Source organism: Melospiza melodia, chromosome Z (assembly GCF_035770615.1).
Source record: "Melospiza melodia melodia isolate bMelMel2 chromosome Z, bMelMel2.pri, whole genome shotgun sequence".
NCBI lineage: Eukaryota > Metazoa > Chordata > Aves > Passeriformes > Passerellidae > Melospiza > Melospiza melodia.
The window spans coordinates 69,098,800-69,124,969 of NC_086226.1; the positions used below are offsets into that span (position 1 = coordinate 69,098,800).

The following is a 26,170-nucleotide window of genomic DNA, read 5'->3' on the forward strand; positions in this document are numbered from 1 at the left end:
AATTGGAATTTGGAATTGTGTAAAAAGGAGCAAAGTTGACTCGTGACAAATTTGGCTTGAACCATTATATAACCCAGGGACAGGAGACAAATTAATCTCCTGTAGTTGTAGCTGACCATTAAGTTAAGGGCTTTGATGAATTCAGGTTTGCAAGAACAGGAGAAATAGTGCCACATGGTGAAATTCCCTGCCAGGCCACCTAATGGCCAGCAGCAGGAAACGGTAGCTGATGTAGATGCAAAGTGGAGATGCAAAGTGGAGAACTTGCATATAAATGTAGTTTAATATAAACTGTGAATCATAGCTCAGACAGTTTTAAGGAGATTTTGTTAAGTAAAATGTAATTTTAAAATAATATTCAGATTTGCTGTATTTTTCAGTAGGAAAAAGCCCACAAATGGTTAGCATGCTGAGAATACAAAGGAGGAGCTAGAAGCTAAAGCTGGTGACTTTTTCATCCCATCTTTCCAGAGTGACTAATGGGGTATACGGTTTAAAACTAGAGTATTGTGCACCAGCTTTGCTGTAAGTGTATCATTTGTGCCTTTGGCAGGTCTTTCATGAGTGTTTCCTGGAACCATGCCACAATAATGGGACATGCAAGCAATTAGGAAGTGGATATATTTGCATATGCCCACTTGGATATACAGGTAAAAAAACTGGGAAGCAGGTGAAGTAGCTACTACTTCATGATGCCCTTAAAATGAGGATGTTTTAAGGAGCAAAGCATTTCAGTATAATCCTAACTAATTGGAATATGCATCACATGTTTAGAATATACAAAAAATAGATACTTCTTCATGTCCTTGCTGAATTATGTTGTGTTTTGCACAAAAGGTTTTGAATGGGATTTCTTTTAATGGAATTAGTGGATGTGAAAATCCTATGACTTGGCAATATTTATGATTAACAAAAGCTAGAAATTTGCAGTCTTGACAGCGAGTTCCACCTGTACAGAGTCTGTACTTGTCTTCAGTTTTAGCTACCCAGTTGCTTTAAATCAAAGAGATGTCTTATAATCCAGCTGTATCAAGAAGTTACTTTTAATTGCCCCTCTCTGAAGCTGAAGTCTGTTGCCCAATGTGCATCACACCTTTCTAACAACATTTGTCTTAGGTCTGTGTTAAAGCACAACCTAATGAAAAGATTATAAACCTGAATGTCTGCTAATGTAGGCAATTAATCATGTTTTCCTACATTAGATAGTCATGGCATCCATTTTTCTGAAGAATTTTAAATTTTGGCTTCCAATTTTAAGTCCTTTATTTTGCATTCTAGGCTTGAAATGTGAAACACAAGTTGATGAGTGTAAATCATCTCCTTGTCAAAACAATGGAATATGCAAAGACGGCATTGGGACCTTTGTTTGCCACTGTCAACCAGGCTATTCAGGTAATTTGTTTCACTTCATAGCTTTTCTTCAGACAGACTTGGTTTCTGTGCCAAGTAAGTAACACAAAGCACAAATGCTGTGTCATTCCACATCCAATTATAACAGGAAAACAATATGATCTACAGCTTAGAGTAAGGTTCTACTATATGTGAATGGGTTTTGAAATGAAAGGGCGAGCATCCAAGGACCGAGTGTGGGAGTGTGTGTGTCTGTGTGTGTGAATATACGCTTCTCCTTTGTGACATTTCTGGTCTGAAAAGAAGAATAAGGGTTAGGGAATTAGTGAATACTAACAGAGGAAGTGCTTGTGAAACTAGACACAGCATTTATGTGGTTGCTTTACTGCAGCCTTAGGAATAAGTGAGTGGACTTGTGATTATATTTTTTCTCATGCACATTGAAGGTATTGAAATTTGCAGGGAAACTAGCACACTCTAATAGCTAGCCAAAACAGCACCTGATTTCTAAATATGGAAATAAACTACTGAGGGGTTGATTTTGTGTGATTAAAAACAAGGTGCTGTGTTTTTCATTAGAAATGGTCCCCCCCACCGTTCATATTTATGACTATACATTTGTCAACATCAGCAGTAGCTGAATAGGTTTTTAAACATTATAAAGATACACAGTGGACTTTGCATATTGATCCCAGCATCTAAATAACACAGATTATCTTTGGAGTGTTTCAGTAGTGCCGTCAATCACGTGATTTTGTTACCTGCTCTCAGTAACCTTTGTCATGCTCGTGGTGCAGTTTTGTTCTGCTGTCTACATCCAGTCACTGCAGCATGCAGTCTGTGGCTGTCTTGATCATGCCTTGTAATCCTGCGTGTTCAAAGGTCTCCTGTGCGAGGAAGACATAAATGAATGTAGCTCCAGTCCATGTTTGAATGGAGCCCACTGTGTTGATGGCAAGAATGGCTACCGTTGCACATGTGCAGAAGGGTTCACAGGTACACATTGTTCTCTTTAAGTCGGTTTTACTCTTTCTGACCAAAAACTGTGTCTTCCTACCCTACCCAAAGTATTTCCATCCCACTACTATATAGCAATATATATCTTATATGTTGATATGAATGTTAGTTATGGATGTTCCTTAGGTCCATCTAGTCTCTCAGACTCTCCATAGTGTAAATGTGACTTCAGAAGGATTTTCTAAGTGCTAGATCTTCAATTACTAATTTTGCCATAAACTTGCTGTGTGATGTTAAGGAGCTAATAGCAGCATTTTAATGGGTTCAAAATGTTGTTTTTAATTTTATTTAAAAATAAAAATATTTTAACAGTAGATAAAATGGTCTATATTAAAACTACTCCCCAATCCCATAGTCTGCTTTTACAGATTTCTATAACAAATACACATATCTGTTCATTATCATGTTGCCAAAAATCTTCACTATAAAATCACATGCAGTTTCAGTGCTTGTGACATAGGGCCTCTTTCACATCATAAGTCACAGAATCACATGTTTCTGGCTTTAACATCTCTCCTTAGAGTTAGGGTTTCAGCCAAATGTCTTTTATAGCAGGTTTTCATTAGCTGCTCAGAATAGTTTCTCAGGTGATTTCCTGGTTCACCCCAAATTAGTCACATTTAAATTTGACAGTTTGCTACATGTTATTTCTGTAACTGTTGAGATGGTTCCCATAATTCTTCTGTGTTTACTTAACCTCTGTTAATGGAGTCAATTCCAAACCTGCCTGGTGACTCTGATGTTTGCTTTTTCTCAGAACATCACTACATCCTTTAAAAAAAGGAGATGGGTTAATAATCTTTTTTCTTAGGTTAATTCAATCCAGAGCTGTTACTTTTCCCCCTCAGGTGATCACTGTGAAAGGGAGATGAACGAATGCCTCTCCAACCCATGCCTGAATAGGGCTGTTTGTGAAGATCGAGTTGGAAGTTTCTCCTGCAAATGTCTCCCAGGTTTTACTGGTGTCTTGTGTGAAAGAAACATTGATGAGTGTCTCAGCAGACCCTGTAGGAATGGAGCTACATGCAGAGATGGTATCAACAGCTTCAGGTGAAAAACAGATGATTGATGTAATATAATGTGGAAAGTCAGACATGTTGAGGTGCCTCAGCCTTCTCAGATTTCAACAAGCATATTTTGGCAGCCTGATCCAAAATAAGTGGTCCCTTTATGAAGTAGGAGATCTTAAAAGACAAGAAAATATATCCTAGTGTCTTGACTCTTAAAAATTCCAAGGAAAACAGCAAAGAAAATATGCAGACTTTGAAATGTAAGCATGGTAGGACTGCATGGTTTTAGTACTGATCTCCCAAAAGATGTCCATTTTCCCAAACTTCAGGGGCATATCTTGCCTTCCATTGGAATAATACATGATGACCAATTATGTACCTGGTAATACTACATTTCTATAGCTTGAAAAGCCAGGGATAGCTGTACATACTGAGCCTATAGAGGTTAAAATACAAACCCCAGTGGAAACTTCCAGCTATTTAATTTTACGATTCAGGGTATCTGAACTCACATCAGAAGTTACAAATGCCATCAGAAGTGTCATATCCTAGATCACTGTATAGGTAGATGGGCCAGCTATTAACATCTGTGTTTAGTTTAGTCTTTTCCCTCCCAAAAGCCCCAGAAGTTTAGTGCCTTTCAAGCACCTTGATTTTCCAAGTATCAGTTTTGGTGTCTTTATACTGGCTTGGTTTTCACTATATACATAGGTGACTATGTGAAAAGTTGAATACCTCTCATCATTAATTCTGTGTATGTAAGAGGTATGTTTTACTCGTGGAAGTGTAATGGTTATGTCTCACAATTTCATATAAAAAATGCAGGCTCTTTAAATATTGTATTGTCCCTGTCTAGACATGTTATTATGCAGTTAATAGAGTGCATGCTTAAGAGGAATGACCTCTTCAGCATGCCTATTATGCATGCTTAAAGAGGAATGACCAAAATAAAATTCCATTAATTCTGTAGTATATAATCTGTTGAATTTTTTTTTTAGTATTGTTATATACTGTTCTCATTGGCAGATCTGGCCTCATAGCCAGAACTCTTTGTTATGATGGCTGTCACCTTTGAAGTGTGCTTCTCTTCCTCCATAGGTGTTTGTGTGTGACAGGGTACACAGGACAGAACTGTGAAGTGAACATCAATGACTGTGCCTCCAGTCCCTGCTTAAACCAAGCCACCTGTGTGGATGCCTTGAACTCGTACGTTTGTAAATGTCCCCCTGGCTTTACAGGCAGCAGGTGTGAAACAGGTACACAGGACTAAGTCTCAGAAAAAGGTGGCTTGACTAAGTCTCTGTGCAAGATTTTCACTGGCTGGGCTGATTTCATACAGCTTCCCCAGAAAGTAGCTAGGATGTTGGGACTGTGAGAGGATGAGTGTGTGACTGCAGCATTAATAAGTGTAATTGCAGACAAGTAACAGCATGTGTCTGAGTCATTTCTCTTTTCTAAGGCATGGTTCTAGCTTTTTAATACCCCGTAGGTCTATTGAGTTTAATTTGTATTCGCTCTGTGTATCTGGGTAGATCTTTCTGTTTCTTGTATTTTGTGTAGGGCTTTGTATCAGAGGGCTGGAGATTAGTAAGGGGTAGTCTTAGCTTCAGAAGTCCTAAAGGCATAAAGTTCCCTACAGACAAAAGAGTATCAAGTTTGCTGTGGACAGGTGGCATGGGTCACACCCATAGCACAACTTCCTGGGAGATACTGGAGACCACAAGGCTCAAATCCCTCTCCCCGAAAATTAAAGCAGCCAGTGAATCTCTAAACAGAAGCCATGCTGATTTCCCAAAGACAGTAGAAGACATTTACACCTGCCATCCTATGTCAGAGTTTAACACCTACCTTTCAGGAGAGCTCCACTATATAACATTACATGTAGCATCCTTGCAAAGCATGTCACTGTGCATTGAACAGTAGCACAGAAGTGCTGTCCCATACCAGGCAGTGTATTTCAGTAAGTCCAGAACAGAAAAATCTTGAGTTATTTTGGGTTTTTTCTTCAAAGCTTGATTAAATGGAACCAGGTGATTATACGTCTTTATGTTGTTGGATGGTAGATGGATATGTCATTTCACTGATTCAGTTCATGTTCTTGCTAGATAAACAGCGTCTCTTCTGGATTTTTGTCTTCAAGCACTGTATTTTAGCCTTGGAAAGCTCTGTATGCTGGCTGATGTTAGACTACCAAAATTTCTTTCTATCTCTATTCAAGTTAGTGAATATTTTTTTGCAGGACTGCAGTCTACTTTATTGCATTTGCTTAGATTTCATTGGATTCTCTTTCCATGTTTGTCTGACTATTGTTCTGAATACTCTTTGTCTTCATTGCAGAACAGTCCTCTGGTTTCAATCTTGATTTCGAAGTCTCTGGTATCTATGGATATGTCATGCTTGATGGCATTTTACCATCTCTTGGTGACATCACCTGTACATTCTGGATGAAATCCACTGACACTACAAACTATGGGACTCCCATTTCTTATGCAGTAGAAAATGGAAGCGATAATGCATTTCTTCTGACTGATTACAATGGGTAAATCACAGTTTTGCTTTTCTATAGCTTATAGATGTCTTGGATTGATCAAGGACATGTAGAACAGAAGTTTGAATGTAAGCTTTGCCTACTTTGGAATAGAAAAATTTGCATCCAACTCCCTTGACAGAGTTGTTTCTTTGTTTTGTTTTTCTTCTTGCTTTGTTCCCATCACTTTTTGCTCTATAGAAGAGTAATGACAAGAGAGCTGTGAATTTAGACAACATGATTTTTTTTTCCTGTACTATATTCACATCTTTTCTTAATGGCTCATTGAGACAATTAGTGGAACAAATGGAGCTCAGCAGTCAAAGTACTTCTGGCATGATTCTAAATGCAGAGTATGACTTGCACTTTTGCAAAAGCAATGTGATTTGTAGCGTGACTTCTAGTGTGACTCAACAGAAAAATTTAAGAATCCACTATGTAGCCATGACTTGAGCCTTCATATTTTGTCACAAAACCATGTCACTCATTTCACCATGCTTTGCATATGATAGCCAACTTCCAAGTCCTCTGTGATGATCTTTCAGGAGAGATTTCTCACATGATAGTTATTACATGCCTGTTATCTTGTTAGTCAAATAACATTTCTTTGAGTCATGGGGGACAGACTGTGCTTTTAAGGTAGCTGCATGCAGCTGAGTATGTCTGTGTCTTTCCTGCAGCTGGGTTCTTTATGTGAATGGGAAAGAGAAGATAACAGACTGTCCTTCAGTGAACGATGGTAACTGGCACCACATTGCGGTGACGTGGACATGCAGGGATGGGGCGTGGAAGGTGTACATTGATGGAAAACTGTCCGATGGAGGCAGCGGGCTCTCTGTCGGATCAAAAATCCCTGGTATGCTTTATTTGTATTATACCACATTTGGTTGCCTTCATTCTGTTTTTATTGCAGAATATGCAAGAAAATGTTTTGGTGTTTTTAGGATATATGCACATGTTCAGCATTTCTGAAAAGCTTATGTTTGCTGTTCTTATTTTGTGAGGACAGTTCCCCCAACTCAGCATCACTGAAGACAAAATGCACATTTCTGAGCTATGCTGGTAGGTAGCTTGTTTTATGGACATCACAGTTTAGTCCACAAAGGAACGTGTGCAGGGCTGGTTCTGGAATGGCTTTGTGAGAGTAAGTGTCTCACTCAACAAAAGACAGTTTATCTGGCATTTCCCTTACATATATATGTTCAGGGTTTATTGACTTAGCCTTTTCCTGTTCAGGCATATATTTGAAGTTATGTTTGTATTTTTTTCTAATAAGGTGAGGTTTGCTATTTCATCGTTTCTTGTCATCAGTTATCTATAGCGTAATATCCAAGGGCACAAAAAATAGTATCTTCAGCAATTAAAGAGCAATGAAAAGCTTGGTATCATTTGGCTGCAAAGAGTTTTTGTTTTGGTACTGTTTGCATACTGCCACCATCCAAATTTACATAGAATTTCAAAATACTATTTCATTAAAATAAAAAATACAGTATTAAAGCATTTTAGTCCATGACCCTTACATTTGACCCTCTCTTTCCCACTTAAATTGGAGTTCTCTCCAGAGATAAGACCTAAGTGTGATGTCTCCATTACTTTTTGACCTTGTCCACATACCCTATGATGTAGAAGATGCATGTTCACATGTTAATGGACAAGGTGAATAAATTTAATTTGTGACCCATGTTGCAGAGCATTAACTAAGCATTAATTAAGTATGGAATCATACTCCCACACTGAAGGTAGCTAATGCTCTGAGACATGGCACACAAGGGGGGTATAGAATCATATTTGACCTGTATGAGTTTGTAAGCTTTTGTTTGAAGCAGGAACTGTAAGTTGGTATTGTAAAATGGGCTCCACCTGCTCAAAACTGCATTTTATGTTGCTGTGTGTTATGCTTCAAATACTGAACTATAAGGGATCTCATTGAGCGAATATCATTCCTGAAGCAGCCATAGGTGATTTCTGCTCCCATATGAGTTTGACAGTCACTTCCAAATTGCTATGTTGACGTTTCTCAGTCTAACATAAGTCTTCCAAGAGCTTTTGCTGAGAGAGTTTGAAGTTGGCTGGTCTTCACTGCAAAATCCAAGTAACATAGGGCAGCAAAAATTTTTGTTTTGTTTAGTTTTTAATCTTCTTATGGGATCCCTGCTGCAAGGCTTTGTTTCCTACCCCTCTTCAAATTCTGAGTTTAGGTGGCGGTGCACTTGTGCTGGGTCAAGAGCAAGATCAAAAAGGAGAAGGATTCAACCCAGCTGAATCTTTTGTGGGCTCCATCAGCCAGCTCAACATTTGGGACTATGTACTTTCTCCACAGCAGGTAAGTCCTGAGTGCGGTGTTTGAGCAGAGAGCTCTGAACATAGAGAAGGCACTCTAGGTCAGCATACTGGGGAGACCCCTACTCCCACAGAAGTCAGTGGGACCAGATGGAGTTCCGGCTTAGGGTAATAAGCTTAATGTAGTTAGTAAAGTAGCTTTAAGCAGAACTAAGCCTGGTAAAATCAACACTGAGTCACCTTCTATTTTGATTGAACCTTTCTGTAGTATGTGCCTTCAAAACAGGAAGGAAATCATGCATAAAAATTAATGCTAGAAGAGAGAGAATGCTAGAAGAGAGAGAAATCCAGTGAAATAAGTAAAGTGCTTGTTTTACAGACTACATACAGTTTCCTCATTCTGCTGTTAAAACTTCAGAGGGGAGACATCACAATTTCAGTCAATTAGACACTGAAAAATCTGAGCTTTATAGTTTCAGAAAAAGTCTGAAAGGGCAGCATAACTTAATATGGAATTACACCTAATCAGGTACCTAAAATAAAAGCTTGGCAGCACCAAATTTCCACTGAGTTAAAAATTAATATAGACTGAAAGATGTCTGCAAGGACAGTAATCCCTCAACTTTTCTGGGAGCCAAGCTTCAGTGCTCAGTTATCCTCAAGTGGAATTTGTTTCTCTATGCCTAGTTGGGACCTCCCACTTCCATTTATGACTACTGCTTGTGTCTTCCACCATGCACTGCTGTACAAGCCTGTCTGTACCTGATCATCTCCCAGTACACACAGGGCTGCTGAGAGATGTCCCCATAGCTGCTTCTGCTCTAGGCTGAGCCAAGCTCTTCTCCCAGGGCAAATGTTCCATCCCATCTCTGAGCTTGCTCCAGCTCATCAGTGTCTTTCTTGCTGTGAATAACCCAAAATGGAATGTATTAACTTCATATGTGATCTAATAACGGCTGAGAAAGAATAATCACTTCCTGGGTTTTCTGATGGTAACCCTATTCACACAGCCAAGGATGCTGTTGGTCCTCAATATTTGCCCAGTGCATAGCTGGCTAATACTCAGCTCACTGCCTGCCAGAGTCCCTAAGTTCTTTTCCACAGAGTTCTTTTCCTGGTCTTGGCTTTCCTCTTTCCTCACCTATATTGTTCAGAATTTTTTTCCTTCCCATTTTTCCTTGTTGAGTTTTTGAAGTCTATCTTTACTCCAGCCTGTCAAAGTGCCTATGCATGCAACTCTGTCCTTGAGCACACTGATTGGTGATATTATCACCAGCCTGATATTATCTGCAAACCTGAGGACAGTGCTCCATTGTTGGAATCCATAAAGTTAGAGGGTTTTTAGGAAAAGGTTAAAAAAGTATAGGCCTCAGACTGAAGTTTTGTTAGCATTGCAGATACAGCAGAAAAGTTTCCCAAGCAGTAGAGCATATGTGACAAATAACAATAGGCCTCTGTAGAATTGGCTTAAGGATGGCAACAAGGTTATTTAATGTATATCTTTAGAAGGTTAGCATGAATAGAGCTCTGTTCTTTGTCTCTTATGAACCCGTCTTTGTTTTAACTACCATTATGTGTGTTTTATAAGATTCGATAGAATGCTTGTCAATATGTGTTGTTCTATGTATGATTGGCTGAAATATAGGCTGAGATGGTTTTATGTCATTCTGTATTACCCCACCTTCTCGGGCATTCCCTGTGGATCAGCAAGCAGTTAACATCTTGTCTCCATTGTCTAACAATGTCTTGAGACTGATGTGCAAAAAATAAAAAAAGCTTTTCCCTGGTCTGGTTTGTCCAGTGTTGTCCATATTTGGACATTCTGCCGTGGCAAGTGGGTTCCTTTTTTAAAACGTGGGTTCCTGACACAATTGGACATATATTCTCCCATATATACCTGAACCTGACACTCCATCACTGCTTCCTGCTCATTACTATTTCAATCCTAAAGGTCAGAAGGGCTAAACTGTTGATAATACTTGAACAACAAAGACAAATGTTTAAAGTTAGAGAAATTTCTTTGAGGAAGAATCTTTGGATTACAAAGTTTTGCTCTTTTCCTGATTTTTCTTAAATTTGCATCACTAATTGATGGTTTATAGCTGTTTGTTGTCCCTGACCCAAATAAATAGCATGAATACGAAATAATAGCATGAATAGGAAAAAAAAGTAAAGCAGAATCTTTGCTTCCAGCACCCATATGTCTCCTCCATTTATTTCTCTGTATTTTTACTACTTTGCCTCTCTGACAGGTTTAAAGCTACCCAACTACCTGCTGCAGTTCTTGACTTTTAGGGTCACCAACTGTTGCATTGCCAATCAGATCTTCAAGTTTTTGTTCACTAGCAGTTTTGAAGCTGATAAGTGTGCATGTGATTTTACAGGGCAACTGGTAAAGAGTTTTAAGTACAACTTTCTGAAACTTTCTCAGTAGTTTCCCCTGTTTAATGACAGGTTTGATTGAATTCCCACTTGCTTGAGACGCAACAGTTAGGACAAGGAAGAAAATCCTGCTGTTCATTTATAGTATCCATGTTGCTCATCTGAAAAGACAGATGTAAAACCAGACAGGAAGCTGAGTCAAGCTTCCTATACAATTTTTACCTCATTCATTTCAGAGCTTGGAATAGTAAAGTGCTATTGTAATCTGTAATCATTAGGTATGTTCTGGCCAGCTGGAACTATTCATTAAGTCTTAACTTTCTATTCTCAGCCATAAAGGAAAGCAGGGTGACAGAATAGGTTGCTTAGTGAATAAAGGATGGTGGAATCTAGGCTTTAAGATTTTACTCGCATGCTTTAGTTGTTTATTCACTTGCACATTAATTTTGTATAGGTAAACTGTCACTCTGGTAGCTTTATCGCTGAATAGACAGCAACAGAAATATGAGTTGTGTATAGGAAACTGTGAGGTCCTTTCTGGCCCTCTACTATCCATCATATGCCTTGAAAGGGCTGATTCCCAAACTTGTTTTTCCTACATTGGAAATATTTTCATGCAGATTCCTTGCAATTTGTTTGCAGCCTTTGGCCTAAGCATCTTCCATTGGCACAGATTGCTGAAATGAGAACTTTGAAATGGCCTCAGAATAAACAGAGAATGTTGGCTCCTTCTCCAACTATACTGATGGTATAAAAGTCTAACTGACTGCTAAAAGTCCAATCGGCCTCAATGGGTTCAGAGTAGGGACAATATGAGAACAGATCACTCCAAAGTTCATGATGTACCTTTCTGTCTCACAAGGGCAGACACTGTAGAATATTATTCTTGGTTGAATTTATCTGCTGGAAACTTGACAGAAGGCAATCACCCATCTGAGAAAACTTTTCTATCAGAGACATATGACCAGATCTTCTTTCAAGATACTAATCTGCTGTTGGTCTAATAGTGTGTTCCTTTGTTTCTCCTGTACTTAGCTGGCCTATATAGTTCCTGTTTCTATACTCCATTACTTATGTCCCCATCCCACTTTGGTTGGGCCTTGCCTACAGTGTTGTACAGAGTCTAGTTAATTCAGTTCACAGAACTTGTGTTCTGGAAAGAACTAATTGCCTTATTAAGCTTCTCCTTTTTGTGTTTCTGTCCCTTATATATGGTGCAGGGCTAGCAGTTTTCAGGATACAGATCTTGAACACTAAGTTCTTTTTGGCTCCTATTTGACATTTTCTGCAAATAGATAAGTGTTCTCTTCAGGTTGCAGCCTCATTACTGTCTTTTGGTGTGACGTAGATGTGTTCTTCTTTTACAGTAACAAATGCAATTGTGTCTCAAGAGCTGTGTTCAATACCTTGTTTGTATGTCAAGTAGTCCTTCAGGTAGTGACTCAGCCATATCTAGGTAGCTTATAAGAACAGAATAATAAGTACTTCAGCCAGGAACCTCTTGTGCTAGAAAAGATGAGCATTACTCCCTCAAGGATCTGTTCTAGTGCTGCATACACGCATGAAGGGAATATTTTTTTTAATATTCTTTTCCTACACTGTCCTCAAACATATCTAACCAACTTTTTTTAATCCATAGGTAGAATCTCTGGCTACATCCTGTCCAGAAGAACTGCAAAAAGGAAATGTACTAGCCTGGCCAGATTTCCTGCCAGGAGTTGTTGGAAGAGTGAAGATAGATTACAAGAGTATATTTTGTGCTGGTTAGAACTTTACTTCCTAGAACCCATTTTTTTCTGAGCAACACTATAAGGCTCTTTTATGGGGTCAACTAGCAAACTTGCAGCCTTTGCTCTACTAACCTTGAATAAATTATTTTGATTATTTGACACTTAGAACATGCAGTCCTTCATTCTTCAAATTCCAGGGTTTTGTAACAAAAGTTCATTGAAATCTATGACAAAAATTTATTGCTTCCTGAATTGAGATGGGAAAAGAATGAAGATAGTAGTGGACCAGGAAAAAATAATTCCTGCCTTTTATTCTAATAATTATTGTATGATATTAAAATATTTGCTGCCTCCTTGCTTCTTTTTCTGTAGATTCCTTTTCTGATTTTATATGTTGATGATTCTCAATACCCTTTGGACCCATGGGATGTAGCGTGCATAACATTTCTGAAAGCTTTTTCCTGGGTAAACTTATACGGTATCAATCACATAACCAGTTTGTTCATTTCAGCATGTAGCTGTACCTCTTACTGAATGCATATATTCTGTTCACAGATTGTCCATCTTTGCAAGGATCCATACCTCATCTGCGGGCCTCTTCTGCTGATTTAAAGCCAGGGTCAAAAGTGAGCCTTTCCTGTGACCCAGGATTCCAGATAGTGGGAAACTCTGTTCAACACTGCCTTAACCTGGGACAGTGGACACGGCCTTTTCCCCGATGTGAAAGTGAGTTGTCTTAGTGAGCTGGCAGGATTAGGAAACCCTGGTGTTTATTTGGATCCTATCACTATTCATGGCCTGGGGTTTTTTTGCAGCTATCATGCTCTTGAATCCATTCATGTTACAGCATAAACATGTATGCTTAAAACTAAGCTCATGTTTTGCTGAGCAGAAACTGTATCATGACCATGTTCTTACATGTTTTTCAGCCAGTTTCTAACATCCATGGCTGTTAGAGAAATTAGTCCATTTGCATCAGCAGTCTGGTACTTTCCACCCCAGTGGCATTAGGAGTGTGGAAGATGCACAGGAAATGCTAAAATATCTCTGTGATTTTTGGATGTCACTGAGAATGTCTGGTTTGAAGTAGAAGCCTTGACTTGAGTAAATTATGACCTAATTTCTTTATAGGCTACATGTATTTCTTTTAGGGCTTGGAAGTGCTCCAAGATTTACCGGATTTCTTCAAAGAAACTGAGCTGTATGCATTCAGGCTGCCAAGTTTCTTTTGATTATATGATTCCTGCTCCTGCTTTCCCCTTTCCTTTGGTCCTCCTCTGTTGTGACTGCACATATGACTGCAGTTGCTTGTGTTGGAGCTGATTACATTTTTCATTTCAGCAGAATAGAAAATTAGCTCCAGAAGCAGATATTGCATAATCCTAGAATTTATATGTAGTTTGGAGGAAATCATCAAATTTGTTAAAAATGCCTTTAAAATAATTTTATCTAAATTTTAATGTCTTCCTCTTTATTCAGTAATTTGTAGCAAAAGTCTCATCTTCTGTATAAATTAGGGCATGCCCATGAGGATTTACCCAAAAGCAAGTCCTGCTGGGCAGAAGGAAAGCTCACTGGCAGAAACAGCTTTGCACTTTCTTGGCGTGCAAGCTGTGACAACCACCAGAATCCTGTTAGTGTTTCTGTTTTCTCTGCATTGGGCCAAGCAATTTTACCTGCTGAGCACAGAACTGAGACAGAAGAGGGCTGACCTGCCACAAACAGGCTGAGTAGATGAAGGCTAGACTTGCCCACTGGCCTTTAAGGTACCTGTTCTACAAGGACCTGATGAATGAAAGTTACTTGAAGATACCTATTTCCTGCATAATGAACTACAGGTTTATACTAATGGTGTAGGCCTGAAAAAGTACTGACTGAATCAGGCTCAGTTTAATCACTGTCTTCACCCACCAGAATCCTTTTCCTCTTCTAGGTGCTAAATACTTCCAAAACCACAGGTGCCTGAGAGCCTGTCTTTGTTACAAACTCTCCAGCTCTATTCCTTCCCAGCAAGTACTTGGCTTCCATAACTATAGGCTTTAAATTCTTGTTGCATGATCCTTGCATGCAGCTAGGGGACTAGGACTTACTGTAACCTGTGTATCTACAAAGATGACCTGTGTAGTTGTTGGAATAAGTTTAAGCCTTTTTGATTGAGATAAAGATGCGTAGAAGAAACTCTGCTAGAATAAATAAAAACCTCTGGTAGGCAGGTACAGGGATGATTTCTGCTGTCACAACTGGGATCAGATGGGATTATTTACTATAGTCTATCTAAGGGATGGCCAGGTTTGTATGTGAAGTCAGCTCCAGTCTCTCCATCATTCATGCACTCCCTCATCTCAGGCCAGGACTGTAACTCTTAGCACTCTCTGTTGGCTACTTTTGCAGTGTTGAAGCACAGCAATCCTGAGCTTGATTTTCAGCAAAGGGAAGTAACAACAACAAGGCAAACTCACTTTTCTTTTTTCTTTATAATTCACCAAGGATTATTTCTTATCAGAAGTGTTCTGTGACTGGAGGGCATCTGCTCAGATCTCAGCCACAGATGTCTCCTCAAGAGCTAGCAAAATTTTCTTAGCAGAAGCTGGAAAGTCCTCCAAGACTCTTATTGAAAAATGCCCAGAAAACAAGACCCTCCACTAGACCTGGAATTGATTAGCTACTTCAGAAAAGGACTGGGCCCTCTTGCTAATGGGATTGTACAGCTGCAGAGAAAAACATGCAGTAATGGCTCTCATGTGGAATTATTCTGAAGATGATGTGTGTTTGCTCTGCTAATGCCTGTGCCCTCTTTTCACCCATCTTGCAGGAATCAGCTGTGGAGTGCCTCCAACTTTAGAAAATGGATATTATTCAGCTGAGGACTTTTTTGCTGGCAGTACTATTACCTATCACTGTAACAGTGGCTACTATTTGTTGGGTGACTCCAGGATGCTCTGCCTGGAAAATGGAAGCTGGAACAGCATTTCACCATCATGCCTTGGTAAGAAGTGCCATACATTTGGCTGCATGCACTGACAATCTCACAGTTCTCCTGTGCCCTTAGGTTTGAGCAAACATTCATTCTGAAATTGTGGAGGCTAACCACAATCCCACAGTCCAAAATACTCATTTTTCTGGAATAACATGCTCAGCCTTACATGAAACCAAAACTACATTCTATCACCTTTTTCTGTCCATCCTCTTGTATGCCCCACATCTTGCTTTTATCAAATATATATAAAATTATATAGGCCTGCACTGCACTCCCAACCTTTCTCCTTCCATGTCCTGCAATCCTTGCATTCTGTGCTTCTGACCTGTGCATTTTGTTGCTCTCCAGCATGCTGTCAGTGTCTCATGCTCTCTGACCAGGTTCTTTTAGAAATTTCACACATGGACATTGTAGTATTTAATATCAGATTTACTGACCTGAGGACAGTAGATACTGCACAGGATTTCCAATCAAGCTGAGTGATACCTAAATGTACTGCATAGCACAAGAGAAACAAATTCAAGTTACTTAACAAAATACAGCAATTGTAATAATACACAGTTTAGGTATAATTCCAGTGTGTTTTGCATTATCAAGCTCTGTGATATGTTCACCCTCATGACCTTGCACATCCCCAGTAGCTGGGAATGAATGTGTGAGTTAAGGCCAGCTCAAGCCCATTGGTACTTGTCTGACATTTATACCTCATGTTGACCATGTGTTCATTTCCACTCCTCTGTGTTGGTCTGGCTAACTCAGAAGACATTCACACTCTTTAAGGAGCTGAAGGAGAAGCATTTACACTGTCAGTTGATCCACTCAACTGTTAGTTGATGTTTACCTGAACAAAAGGCCACCTTGCTGTCTCCTTAGTCCCTAACTTAATGGGAAGATCACCTCTGCCAGTGTTCTCTGAACTTTTTCTCTGTTGTGGAGGATTTTTGCTGGGTCAGATATGCCTGCCAGGAAGAAGCAGCTGCAGCATTGAGAGCCCTGGGAGTACACTTGTGACCGCAGCTCATCCAGTTGCCACACCTTAACTTACTCGCTGGTCAGTTGGGTCTGATGTGCCAGGTACAGTGGCACAAGCTGAAAGGTGTGAGAGGCTGGCATTGGACTGTGTATTGACGACTGCGTGTCACTGGCCTTGCAGGGCCATGTTTCCAGCATTCCCCTGCTGAAATCCACTACCTAGCTGTACTTGGATTGCTGCATCTGGTTGTGCTGGATCATAGCTGTGGGAATTGCGCAGTAAAAAACTGGCAAGATTTGTGTTTGACTCCTAATTCTTTGTAGGTATAGCACATATTTTTTTCAGTCAAGACAAGCAAAAGAAAATACCAAAGTCTTTTAGTTCTGCCAAAATTCACTTTGGAGTAGGATCCCTCTTGTTTTGTAGCATCTTGTCCAGCAGCACTTCTTCAGAATCTACAAACATCATCCCAGGTACGTCAAGGCTGTCCAAATAGTTCAACTTCCATGCTGTAGGAGTCACAACGTTCAGAAGGAAAAAGCCTGCACCCCACCTTCCAGCTTGCCTTGTCTCTCCTAAAGCTACGTTATGGGAAAATGAAAACAAGAGTGGATTTGGCACCCTGACCCACCATTTACCTTTCTGACTCATGCTTCAGGGAGGTGCTAGCAAATCCTGGCACACCTATGCCCTGAAGCATTCCTTTTGTTCTGTTAGGGTCTGATTCACCGTGTAGTTCCACCCCACTGGAAGTCTCTTGCCTAACAAGACATTACAGAAGAAGCAGTCATTCCAGTTCTGCTGTGGCAGCACTTTGCATCCTCCTGGTACTTGTGTAGTTGGCAACTGTCTTGGTATTACAGTGCAGCTGTCATGCTGCATATATGAGAAAGAAGCTCCTTTTCTTTTCAATGTTTTGTGGTCCTTTCATGCTGATCAGACTCATCCAGTAGTGAAGAATAAACCCTCCAATTCAGTAAATCTTCTTGCTTTTTTAACCAGTGATTTTTTACTGGAAATGGGCAAAGAACCCAAACTGTGTTTCTACACGGCATACCTTGATCAACAAGGGTCCTGTAGCAGGACATTTAGATTAAGAGTTGTTCTACCTCTCACTAACAGTATGAAACAAGCATTTTTATAGAGAATAATCCCTGATGCCAGCACTTTTCAATTAGATACTTTGAAATTCATTCTTTGCAATTTTGACTCATTGTTTTCGTACCAGGGATGTTTTCTTACTTAATCCTTGTCTAGATTAAAAGATTTTATGAAGTATTCTGCAGTGAGGGGCGTTTTTGGGGGGGGGGGGGGCTTGTTTGTTTGTTTGGGGTTTCTTGGTTTGCTTTTTTTTTTTTTGCAGCATGGCATCAAACTACATGGATCATAAATTACCAGTTCGGATTTCTAGGTACTACTATCATGTAAATAGCTAATTATAATAACTAATATATTTTGAATTATTTTTAACACTTCTGGCAACTGCAGGCTCTTTTTGGGCCTAGTCTAAGATATTAGAGCCTTCATCAAACATGGGTTTTCCTGTCTAATAGACAAGTTTTAATAGACAAAAGACAATAAACAAGACTAAGTTTTCCTGTCTTATAAGTAGGAAGGTTGAGATCAAGAGGATTTCCCAAGCAAGAGTTTAATGCAAAAATCCTTCCTTAGGGTGTCTACGCAGACTAGTAGTACAATAGTTACAATATCTGTTCTTTTGCAGTTTCGAAACCAGATACTTTATGTGGAAGTAGTGACTGAAAGTTAGTAACATGTATCTCTGATTTTCTCATGTTGTGCAATACTGCTGAGTAAATTATAATTAAAACTACAATGAAACTTTACAGTGAGTTATAAATATTTGTTTAAATATTAAGTATTTTTACCAATGGATGAAAAATGTGATTGCAGTAAGTGATTTTTAATTGTACTACTTAAAGTAATTCCTCTTGACAGTAAGACAGAAATTTAAAGCAAATGCTTGCTACAAATAACACACTAGAGACATGGGTTTTGTGGGTTTGTTTTGTTTTGTTTTTTGCAGATGTTGATGAATGCGCTGTTGGATCAGATTGTGATGAGCACGCATCTTGTCTCAACACAAACGGATCCTATGTTTGCACTTGCATCCCTCCTTACACGGGAGATGGTAAAAAATGTGCAGGTATGGGAAAGAAAAGCATCCATCTAGCCTTTCCAAGATTGTATATAGGCCAGTATCCTGCCTTCCAGTTGCGAGACAACAATTGATATCTAGGACAGGCATGCTTTCATCTCCAGGTTGGTTTAGTCTGGATGGGGCTGTGATAGTGTCTCCTTTTGTTTCTTGAAAACTCACCTCTCTGTGAGGATACAGCTGCCACTGGGATGCTGCTCCAAGACATACACACATGCAAAAACCTAATTGCATGCTGAGCGCAAGACCTGGGAAGGCCACAGTGTTTCACTTCTCAGAGCAGAGCTGCGCAGTGAAGAAACATTTTAACACAGGCTTCTGAGTAGGGCTAGAGCTACCTGTAGAAACATTAAACAAGGTAACTTTGGAAGAAGATAACTAGAGAGTGGCATAGGTTGGCATGAAAGGTAGTTGAGCAGTTTTCATTTTCAGGGATGGACATGCTGGAATGGGCTTTCCCTCACAGAGGGAGAAATTACTATAAGATATGTTTGCTTCTGACAAGGAATGCAAACTCAGTTGCAGAGGGCTTTTCCACATCCTTAAACTTGGAGATTAGCTTACTTGCATGAGTCTTCAGTCATTTACATATAAAAGAGAAAAGGCTGTAAACTTCTTATGTAAACTACTTTAATGTTTTCCATATGCTTTGCCTTCTACTTTCAGCAAATTCCCAAGGATATCTCTTGTAATTTATTCATAAAACCTGACACATAAGTATGTTATTTGTAGTTTCCCTCTTTTTCCTCAGAACCTGTGAAATGCCATAATCCAGGAAATCCAGAACATGGTCATTTACATGGGGATACTTACAGTGTTGGTAGTCAAGTAACATTTTCCTGCAAAGAAGGGTTCCAGCTGACAGGAGTGATGAAACTTACTTGCATGGAGTCCGGAGAGTGGAGCAACCCAACACCCTATTGCGAAGGTTGGTTCCTAGGGGTAATGCATGCTGAAATGTGACTTTAACATTAGACAGATGGGAGGGGAAAAGTAAAAGTGAAGAGCCGTTAGAGACCATGGCAGCTTATGAAACCCTGTCCTAGCAGATCTGGATGTCAGTGTTGAAGTCTTTGCTCTCTTAAGACATAAGCACAGTTGTCATGTCTGTAGTGGTTCTCTCTTACGCAGATTCTCCAGTGCGTCAGAGGTATAGACTCAGTCTAATGCAAGCATTAGAAGTGTTCTTCTAATTCTAATTCTTCTCCACCCAGCTTTCCATTTTCAAGCAATTAATCACTTCAAGACCAGTAAATGTCTCAGTGGATTAAAAGCAACCTGAAAGGACAGGCTGATGCATGTACATAGTCATGGTATAATAGCAGAAATTGTTTCTTTAGAAAACCAGAACAAATGAGATGAAGCAACAGGTAAAGTGAAGAGTTGACAAAGAATGTCTGAGCAAAAAAACAATTACTTTGTCCATAGAGAGAGGTAGATATCAAGAGAGGACTCCTCTTGATAACCAAGCATGTGGTTTTTAGTGTGGTTATAACTGCCTACTTCCAATTAGTTCAGTTTCTCAGTAAGGTGAATTCAGATAAAGAGTCCTAAATGTCACTTACAGATTAGTCAAGAACTCATTGTTACCTAGGGCTTTATATTTCTTCAAATCTTTTCAGAGAAAACAAAGCAAATCCTAATCTTGTTCATTTTTGTTTGTGTTATATCAACCTCTCTTGTATTCCTGTCTTTTTAAAGCTATATCCTGTGGTGATCCAGTTATTCCAGAGAACAGTGCCATTTTTGGCTCAAATTTTACATACCATAATAAGGTGGTGTACAGGTAGGAATTCAGTATGTTTGAAGTGCTGTATTAATAACTGATTGACAATCTGGCAGCAAATAAGAGTATGGCTGAATTGAGAGATTGATTGAAATGAAGGAGAGGAGCAAGATGGGATTAAAATAATGGAAAGACATTTGGTTATAGAGTGGCTGTTCATTAGCAGAGCTGAATGTTTACTCCAGTACTACTTCTCTATTTCCTGAAAAGAAGGATGGTTTATGCAGGTGTGGATGATGAGAAAAAAGGGATGGCTGATTATGTTGTGCACAAAAGGCCCTGTGTTTGATAGCACTTCTTTTCTTCTAATGCAGATGCAATGCTGGATACAACTTGGTGGGTGAAAAGGAAATTCTATGCCTTGCTAGTGGCATGTGGAGTCATGCTCCCCCCTCCTGTGAAATGGTGACGTGCCCTAGCCCACAGGATATCAGCAATGGAAAGTACACGCTCAGTGGCACAGCCTATCTTTCCTCTGTATCATACACCTGTGACGATGGATACAGGTAAATGCACGAATGTGCCTGAGCCAAATGCAGGTGGCATACTTGTTAGGTCTGACTTATATCTGAAAGAAAAAAGCTGGGATCATTGCTCGGAGTAATAGAATACTAAAACAGAATTGGAAAAGACTTCTTTATACCTTGAGGGTACTTTTTGTATTTTATCCTGAACTGGAGCAGTTCAGAAAAGTCACTCAGGATTTGCTATATACATATGTTATGCTTTTCATTTTACCATTAAACTTACAAAAATATTTTGAATATTCAGAAAAATAGTTTTTATTATTTCTGAAAGTTCTCATTTGCCTTTAAAGATCATTATACCTCTACAACTGTAGTTCATATTACTTTTGCTGTTACTTTTCAGCACCTTTTGTGAAGGAACTTTCTGGAAGTTAATAATTTACTCCTTTAACAATTTGTACTAGTAACTTATTCTAAGTATTTGTTCTGTTTTACATTTGTAAGCAATTATACTGCAAACATATTTTTAACATGCTGCAATTAAAAATTAACACATTAATGCTATATCCAAGGATGTGACTGTACATGCAGGTTTCTGCCTCCCCTCATATCTGCTTGTACTTATAGCAGATATGCTCTGACGTAAGTGGTCCCACATGGACCTGTTTAGGGACGACATTTTCCTGCTGCAATCATTTCCTTGTCCAGATGCAGGCAGGTAGATGAAGTGTGTTCATTTGGTGAATATTTTAATTTTGCTAGTACAAATGGATAACTCAGCTGCAGTTAAGTGTAATGTTAAGTCATAGATTTGCATTGTGGGTTTATCTGTACCCCACTAAACCAGGCGGTGCAATGAGTTTTTTGACTGTGGACTTTGGACATACAGGCAGCAAATACCTCATCAATTTTGATTCTTTGTCTTTACCTGTCTACCATAGGTGAGAGAGGTCCTCTCTCCTTTGGTTACCACTCCAGAGGAAGGCCTCTCAAACAGTGTCCATCTTATGCTTTTTTTCTGGACCCAATCTCTTCTTTCAAGCACCTTTTAGGTGTTTTTAGTCTTAAATATATTTCCACGGGCAGGCAAAGCCTTACTTCCCTCACAAGGGCCTGTACCAAATTTGTAAAAGCATTACAAGTCACTGTTCTGTTCCATTAACTTATTTCAGCTAAACATGGGGGTCCAATACCGTTTGAAACCAAATTGTAGGGAATCAGACACTCCCATGTAGGGCTCTCAGATATGATGTGGGCCCTACAGGGAACCCATAGACAGCTGATAGCAGCTGGAGACAAGAGTCATCTCAGAGAAGTGTTTCACACTCTGTTCAGACATCCGAGTCACACCATCTGAACCAATCCTGTTTCCTCAGATAATGAAACCAAAAAATATCATCGACTTCAAATGTGTATGGCCATTCACTCAAGCCATATCCTTTACCTCCTGAAGGAACTGAATGCCTTTTTGTGAACAGACTTGAACTGGAGCTTTTCCTTCAGTGTCCTGGCTGAAGATAGTGTTTTAAGTCGTTGAGTGAATCAGGTCTCAGGCAGAGGCATAGTTGCAAGTCTCAAGACTGGCATGTTGTTGATGGCATACAAGTAAATTTTTAAGGTTAAACAAGTATTTCTTTTGTGTTCAAAGAGGGGCAAAGCTGCAGCAGAAATTGTGTGTGTCTGTCTTGAGAGCCTTGAGTCTTCACACGAAATCCACCAGCTTGCTCTTCAAAGTGATGTGAAGACCAGCCTTTTTTAATAGCATCGGGGTGTTTTTCCATGAGCAAAGCCTGAGATTCTGGCCTCTACTAAAGTCAGTGAGAAAGACTCCTTAGTTTCACTGGAGCCAGAAAGCAAAGCAGCTCTTTAACTCTCCATCCCTCACTCAGAATGAAATGATGCCTTAATAATGGTCTTTGTGTCTCAGCCTTCAGGGACCTTCTGTACTTGTCTGTGCATCTTCAGGGAGCTGGAACAGCACACCACCAGCTTGCAACATTGTGTCTTGTGGTCCCCCTCCTGCCATCAAAGATGCAGTCATCAAAGGAGATAACTTTACTTTTGGAAACACAGTCTCTTACACCTGTAAGGAAGGGTATGTAGATCAGCACTACTGGATCAGCACTACTGGATCAGGTTGAGTAAAACTGGTGCACTGTTTGACAAGTCCTTTCTAACTGCACACTAATTCATGTTTGCTACTTCTGTCTTAACTTTTTGGAAGTTAAACGCAATGGAGATTTTTTTTGTGGGTGGTCAGGTTAGTATGAGACAGAGATTTCTTAAAGTAGTTTCAGGGGAACTGAATACACTCAGGAAGAGAAGAATAGAGAGGAATCAGGGGGAATGGTAGCACAATTCAATCGGCAACCCTTTTGCTTGGAGTTACTAGAGAACCAGTACTTCTGTGTTAAATTCAAGGCTCTGATCATAGCAAATTCTTTATGTCTCATCAGGGTGTAAGAATGCTTTTGATGCAGTTACCACAACTGTCTGCTGTGGTGTTCCAAATTCTATTTCCTTAAAATTAAGACTCTTTGTTTATTGAGGTGTATTGTTTTAAATTTATTTTTATCTACTCTATGTAGAGAAATTTTCATCAAAGTGGAGGCTCAGTTTTGATGACATCAAGCATGAAAGTATAACGCTGGACTCTGATCCTGCAAGAACCTTTGCACACAGTAATCTTTACAGCCTATAAGCACTTCCATAAAATTTCTTGAAACTGTTCTGTCTAAAAGGCAGAGCAGGTAAGCAGAGCTTTTGCCAGTTTAGGTCCAAAGTGACTGAAGAATTTTCTGCTTTTTCTCGGTGTAAAATGGTAAATGAGAAGCCAGCATTTTTCTTATAAATTGGCTTTGCAATGTTAATTGAAACATAATTGACACAAAGCATCCTTATTATGTTTTCTAGACTGTATAGTGATTTTAAAAGCTGCTTCTCTTTCTTGGGAAAGCATTTTAAATGGGTAGGATAGCAGCTTTTAAAGACTGTCACAGCTGTTTGCCTGTGACAGTGGATTATTTTAAACATTGGCACATAATAGGCTCTTTTTCTGGGGTCCAGTCATGAGGCCTTGAAAACAAATTCTGCAAACAAGACAAAACAGTTTTACAGATGTGGCTTCAAGATCTGAACAGCCTGCAGTTGGAAAGTCAATGGGGACTTTGCAGTAGTTATTCTTTGCTCTTTGTGAGAGCACACCACAGAGAAAAAAAAATTGAGAAAACAGTCACAGGTACTGTGAGTACACTACTGCCTGTTGCATATTTAAGCAGCAGAGGTTTAAGTGGGATGATGAGCTGCATGGATTAATGCCTGTTCCTGCATCCCAGAGACAGACTGGAGAACTGCAAGTACACTAACAGTATTAATGTGGTAGAATTTTATTATAAATAATTTCATTGGGTTTTTTCCAGTCAGCATTAATTGTTTTTATTGACTTTCTAATATTTTTTAACAGTGAGTTTTTAGGAAGAAGTTATTTTAAAATTGCTATATGTGTTATTGGTAAGAGCATCTCTGGGTAACTCACTAAGAGGTTTCACTTTGCTTGCAAGTGTGAAAATAGATTGAAAGAGCTAATACAAAAACCCAAAAGGCCTTTCTAGGCTTTTCATCTCTTTCTTTTCTAATCAGTTTTGGTAAACAGAAACAGTTTCTGAGTGAGATCATATCCTTGAGGATTGCATGGACCATTACAGCACAATACTAGGTTTATTGTAGTACTTTGAGGCCAAAATGGAAGCTCAGAAATGGTCATTGGATATCTTACCTCTCTGTCAGACAGATGAGAGAGAGGTAAGATGCACAAGGTGTGCTAGGATGTCCACCTTTGTGATACATCACCCATGGACATGTAGGCTTTAGGATTTTCCTTTTGAAGTTGATCATAGCTAATTTAAAAGATCCTGTTGTTCTGGGGTTCTAGCAACAAGTTCATACAGTAAGGGCTTCAGGAAACCTTAGGTAGAGATTGACAGTGCTTGTATTTTTGACTTCCTATGTGGTTTCCTTATCCACAGTTACACATTAGTTGGCCCTGAAACCATAGAGTGCTTAGCTAATGGCAAGTGGAGTGTGAGCCACCAGCAGTGCCTGGCAGTATCCTGTGATGAACCACCCCATGTGGAAAATGCATCACCAGAGAGTGGCCACCGCCTCTTTGGTGATATAGCTTATTACTTCTGTTTGGATGGCTACAGCCTGGCTGATAACTCTCAGCTGCTTTGCAATGCAGAAGGGACATGGGTGCCTCCAGAGGGCAGGGACATGCCCCACTGCATAGCTGATTTCTGTGAAAAGCCATCCACTGTCTCATACAGCATCCTGGAGTCCATTAGTAAAGCCAAGTTTGCAGCTGGCTCCGTTGTGAGCTTCAAGTGCATGGAAGGCTTCGTTCTGAACACTTCAGCCAAGATCGAATGCCTGCGAGGGGGCCAGTGGAATCCTTCTCCTCTGAGCATCCAGTGCATCCCCATCCGCTGTGGAGAGCCTCCCCACATTAGCAATGGCTACGCCAGCGGGTCCAACTACAGCTTTGGAGCAGTGGTGGCTTACAGCTGCAACAAGGGGTTCTACATCAAGGGAGAAAAGAAGCGGACCTGTGAGGCCACCGGCAACTGGAGTGGCAGTTTGCCCACGTGCCACCCAGTGTCCTGTGGAGAGCCACCGCAGCTTGAGAATGGCTTTATTAAGGTACAGAATGTGATTTCTCATCTGCCTGATACCATGGGAAACTGAATATATCTTCACAACTGTTGCTGTTGGAGTTTTCTTCCTTCTGTTTTGCTCTTCTGTTAAAACTGAGGAAGTACATGATTGGATAGGATAAAGAAGGGGAAAAGCAGGTGGATTCCCATCAAAATCATATCTGAAAAGCATGACTATTTCCACGGGATTTCCTATCATAAAGTGGTTTATCACTTAGGAGACATATTCAACTGATTTCCTTAATGTCTTAGGCTTCATTTGTTTGGTTCTTGGGTAGCTTTCAAGTGCCTTCTTAGATATGAAGAACTGATGCCAGTTCACAAACCTTGCTTTTTGCATTGCGATAAAAAAATCTGATATGCAATAGATAAATCACCTTGAGATATTTTTTCTTCTTTTGATGCAAGCACATTTCTTTACTGAAGTCAGAACTTCCCTTTCCTTATCAAATTAAATTGCAACAATGTTGCACATTAGGCTCACAAGGGCAATATTGTAGTAAGGAAGATCAAAACCACTATTATAAAGCTTTAACATTGAATTTTTGAAACATTTTTCTTCTGAGCAGCCCTCTTACTTCCTTAAATCCAGGGATTTAAGATACCAGGATACCAGATACTAGGGATACCAGATACCAGAGAATCTGCATTTGCTAAATTTGGAGGGTAGAGGTTGACATTCCAGTTCCCACATGAGTTTCCAGCAGTTTCTGTTCAGACTCCCACACAGATGCATTTTCTAATTAATGCATATCACTCTGTTTTTTCTTCCTTAGGTAGGAT

The 26,170-nt window shown here is 39.7% G+C and overlaps 1 protein-coding gene across 2 annotated transcripts in view; it reads left to right on the forward strand.

Moving 5' to 3' along the window:
• Positions 1 to 26,170, forward strand: part of SVEP1 (sushi, von Willebrand factor type A, EGF and pentraxin domain containing 1) — a 118,556-nt gene that overhangs the window by 64,155 nt on the left and 28,231 nt on the right. For both annotated transcript variants that reach the window (XM_063180814.1, XM_063180815.1), the window contains exons 21-37: positions 554 to 650; positions 1,279 to 1,392; positions 2,233 to 2,346; positions 3,216 to 3,417; positions 4,476 to 4,633; positions 5,715 to 5,916; positions 6,585 to 6,760; positions 8,103 to 8,227; positions 12,206 to 12,329; positions 12,852 to 13,022; positions 15,109 to 15,282; positions 18,291 to 18,410; positions 19,174 to 19,350; positions 20,124 to 20,208; positions 20,523 to 20,714; positions 22,603 to 22,770; positions 24,701 to 25,373. In XM_063180814.1, coding sequence (XP_063036884.1) covers positions 554 to 650; positions 1,279 to 1,392; positions 2,233 to 2,346; positions 3,216 to 3,417; positions 4,476 to 4,633; positions 5,715 to 5,916; positions 6,585 to 6,760; positions 8,103 to 8,227; positions 12,206 to 12,329; positions 12,852 to 13,022; positions 15,109 to 15,282; positions 18,291 to 18,410; positions 19,174 to 19,350; positions 20,124 to 20,208; positions 20,523 to 20,714; positions 22,603 to 22,770; positions 24,701 to 25,373 — 3,072 coding nt within the window. The remainder of the gene's footprint in view (positions 1 to 553; positions 651 to 1,278; positions 1,393 to 2,232; positions 2,347 to 3,215; positions 3,418 to 4,475; positions 4,634 to 5,714; positions 5,917 to 6,584; positions 6,761 to 8,102; positions 8,228 to 12,205; positions 12,330 to 12,851; positions 13,023 to 15,108; positions 15,283 to 18,290; positions 18,411 to 19,173; positions 19,351 to 20,123; positions 20,209 to 20,522; positions 20,715 to 22,602; positions 22,771 to 24,700; positions 25,374 to 26,170) is intronic.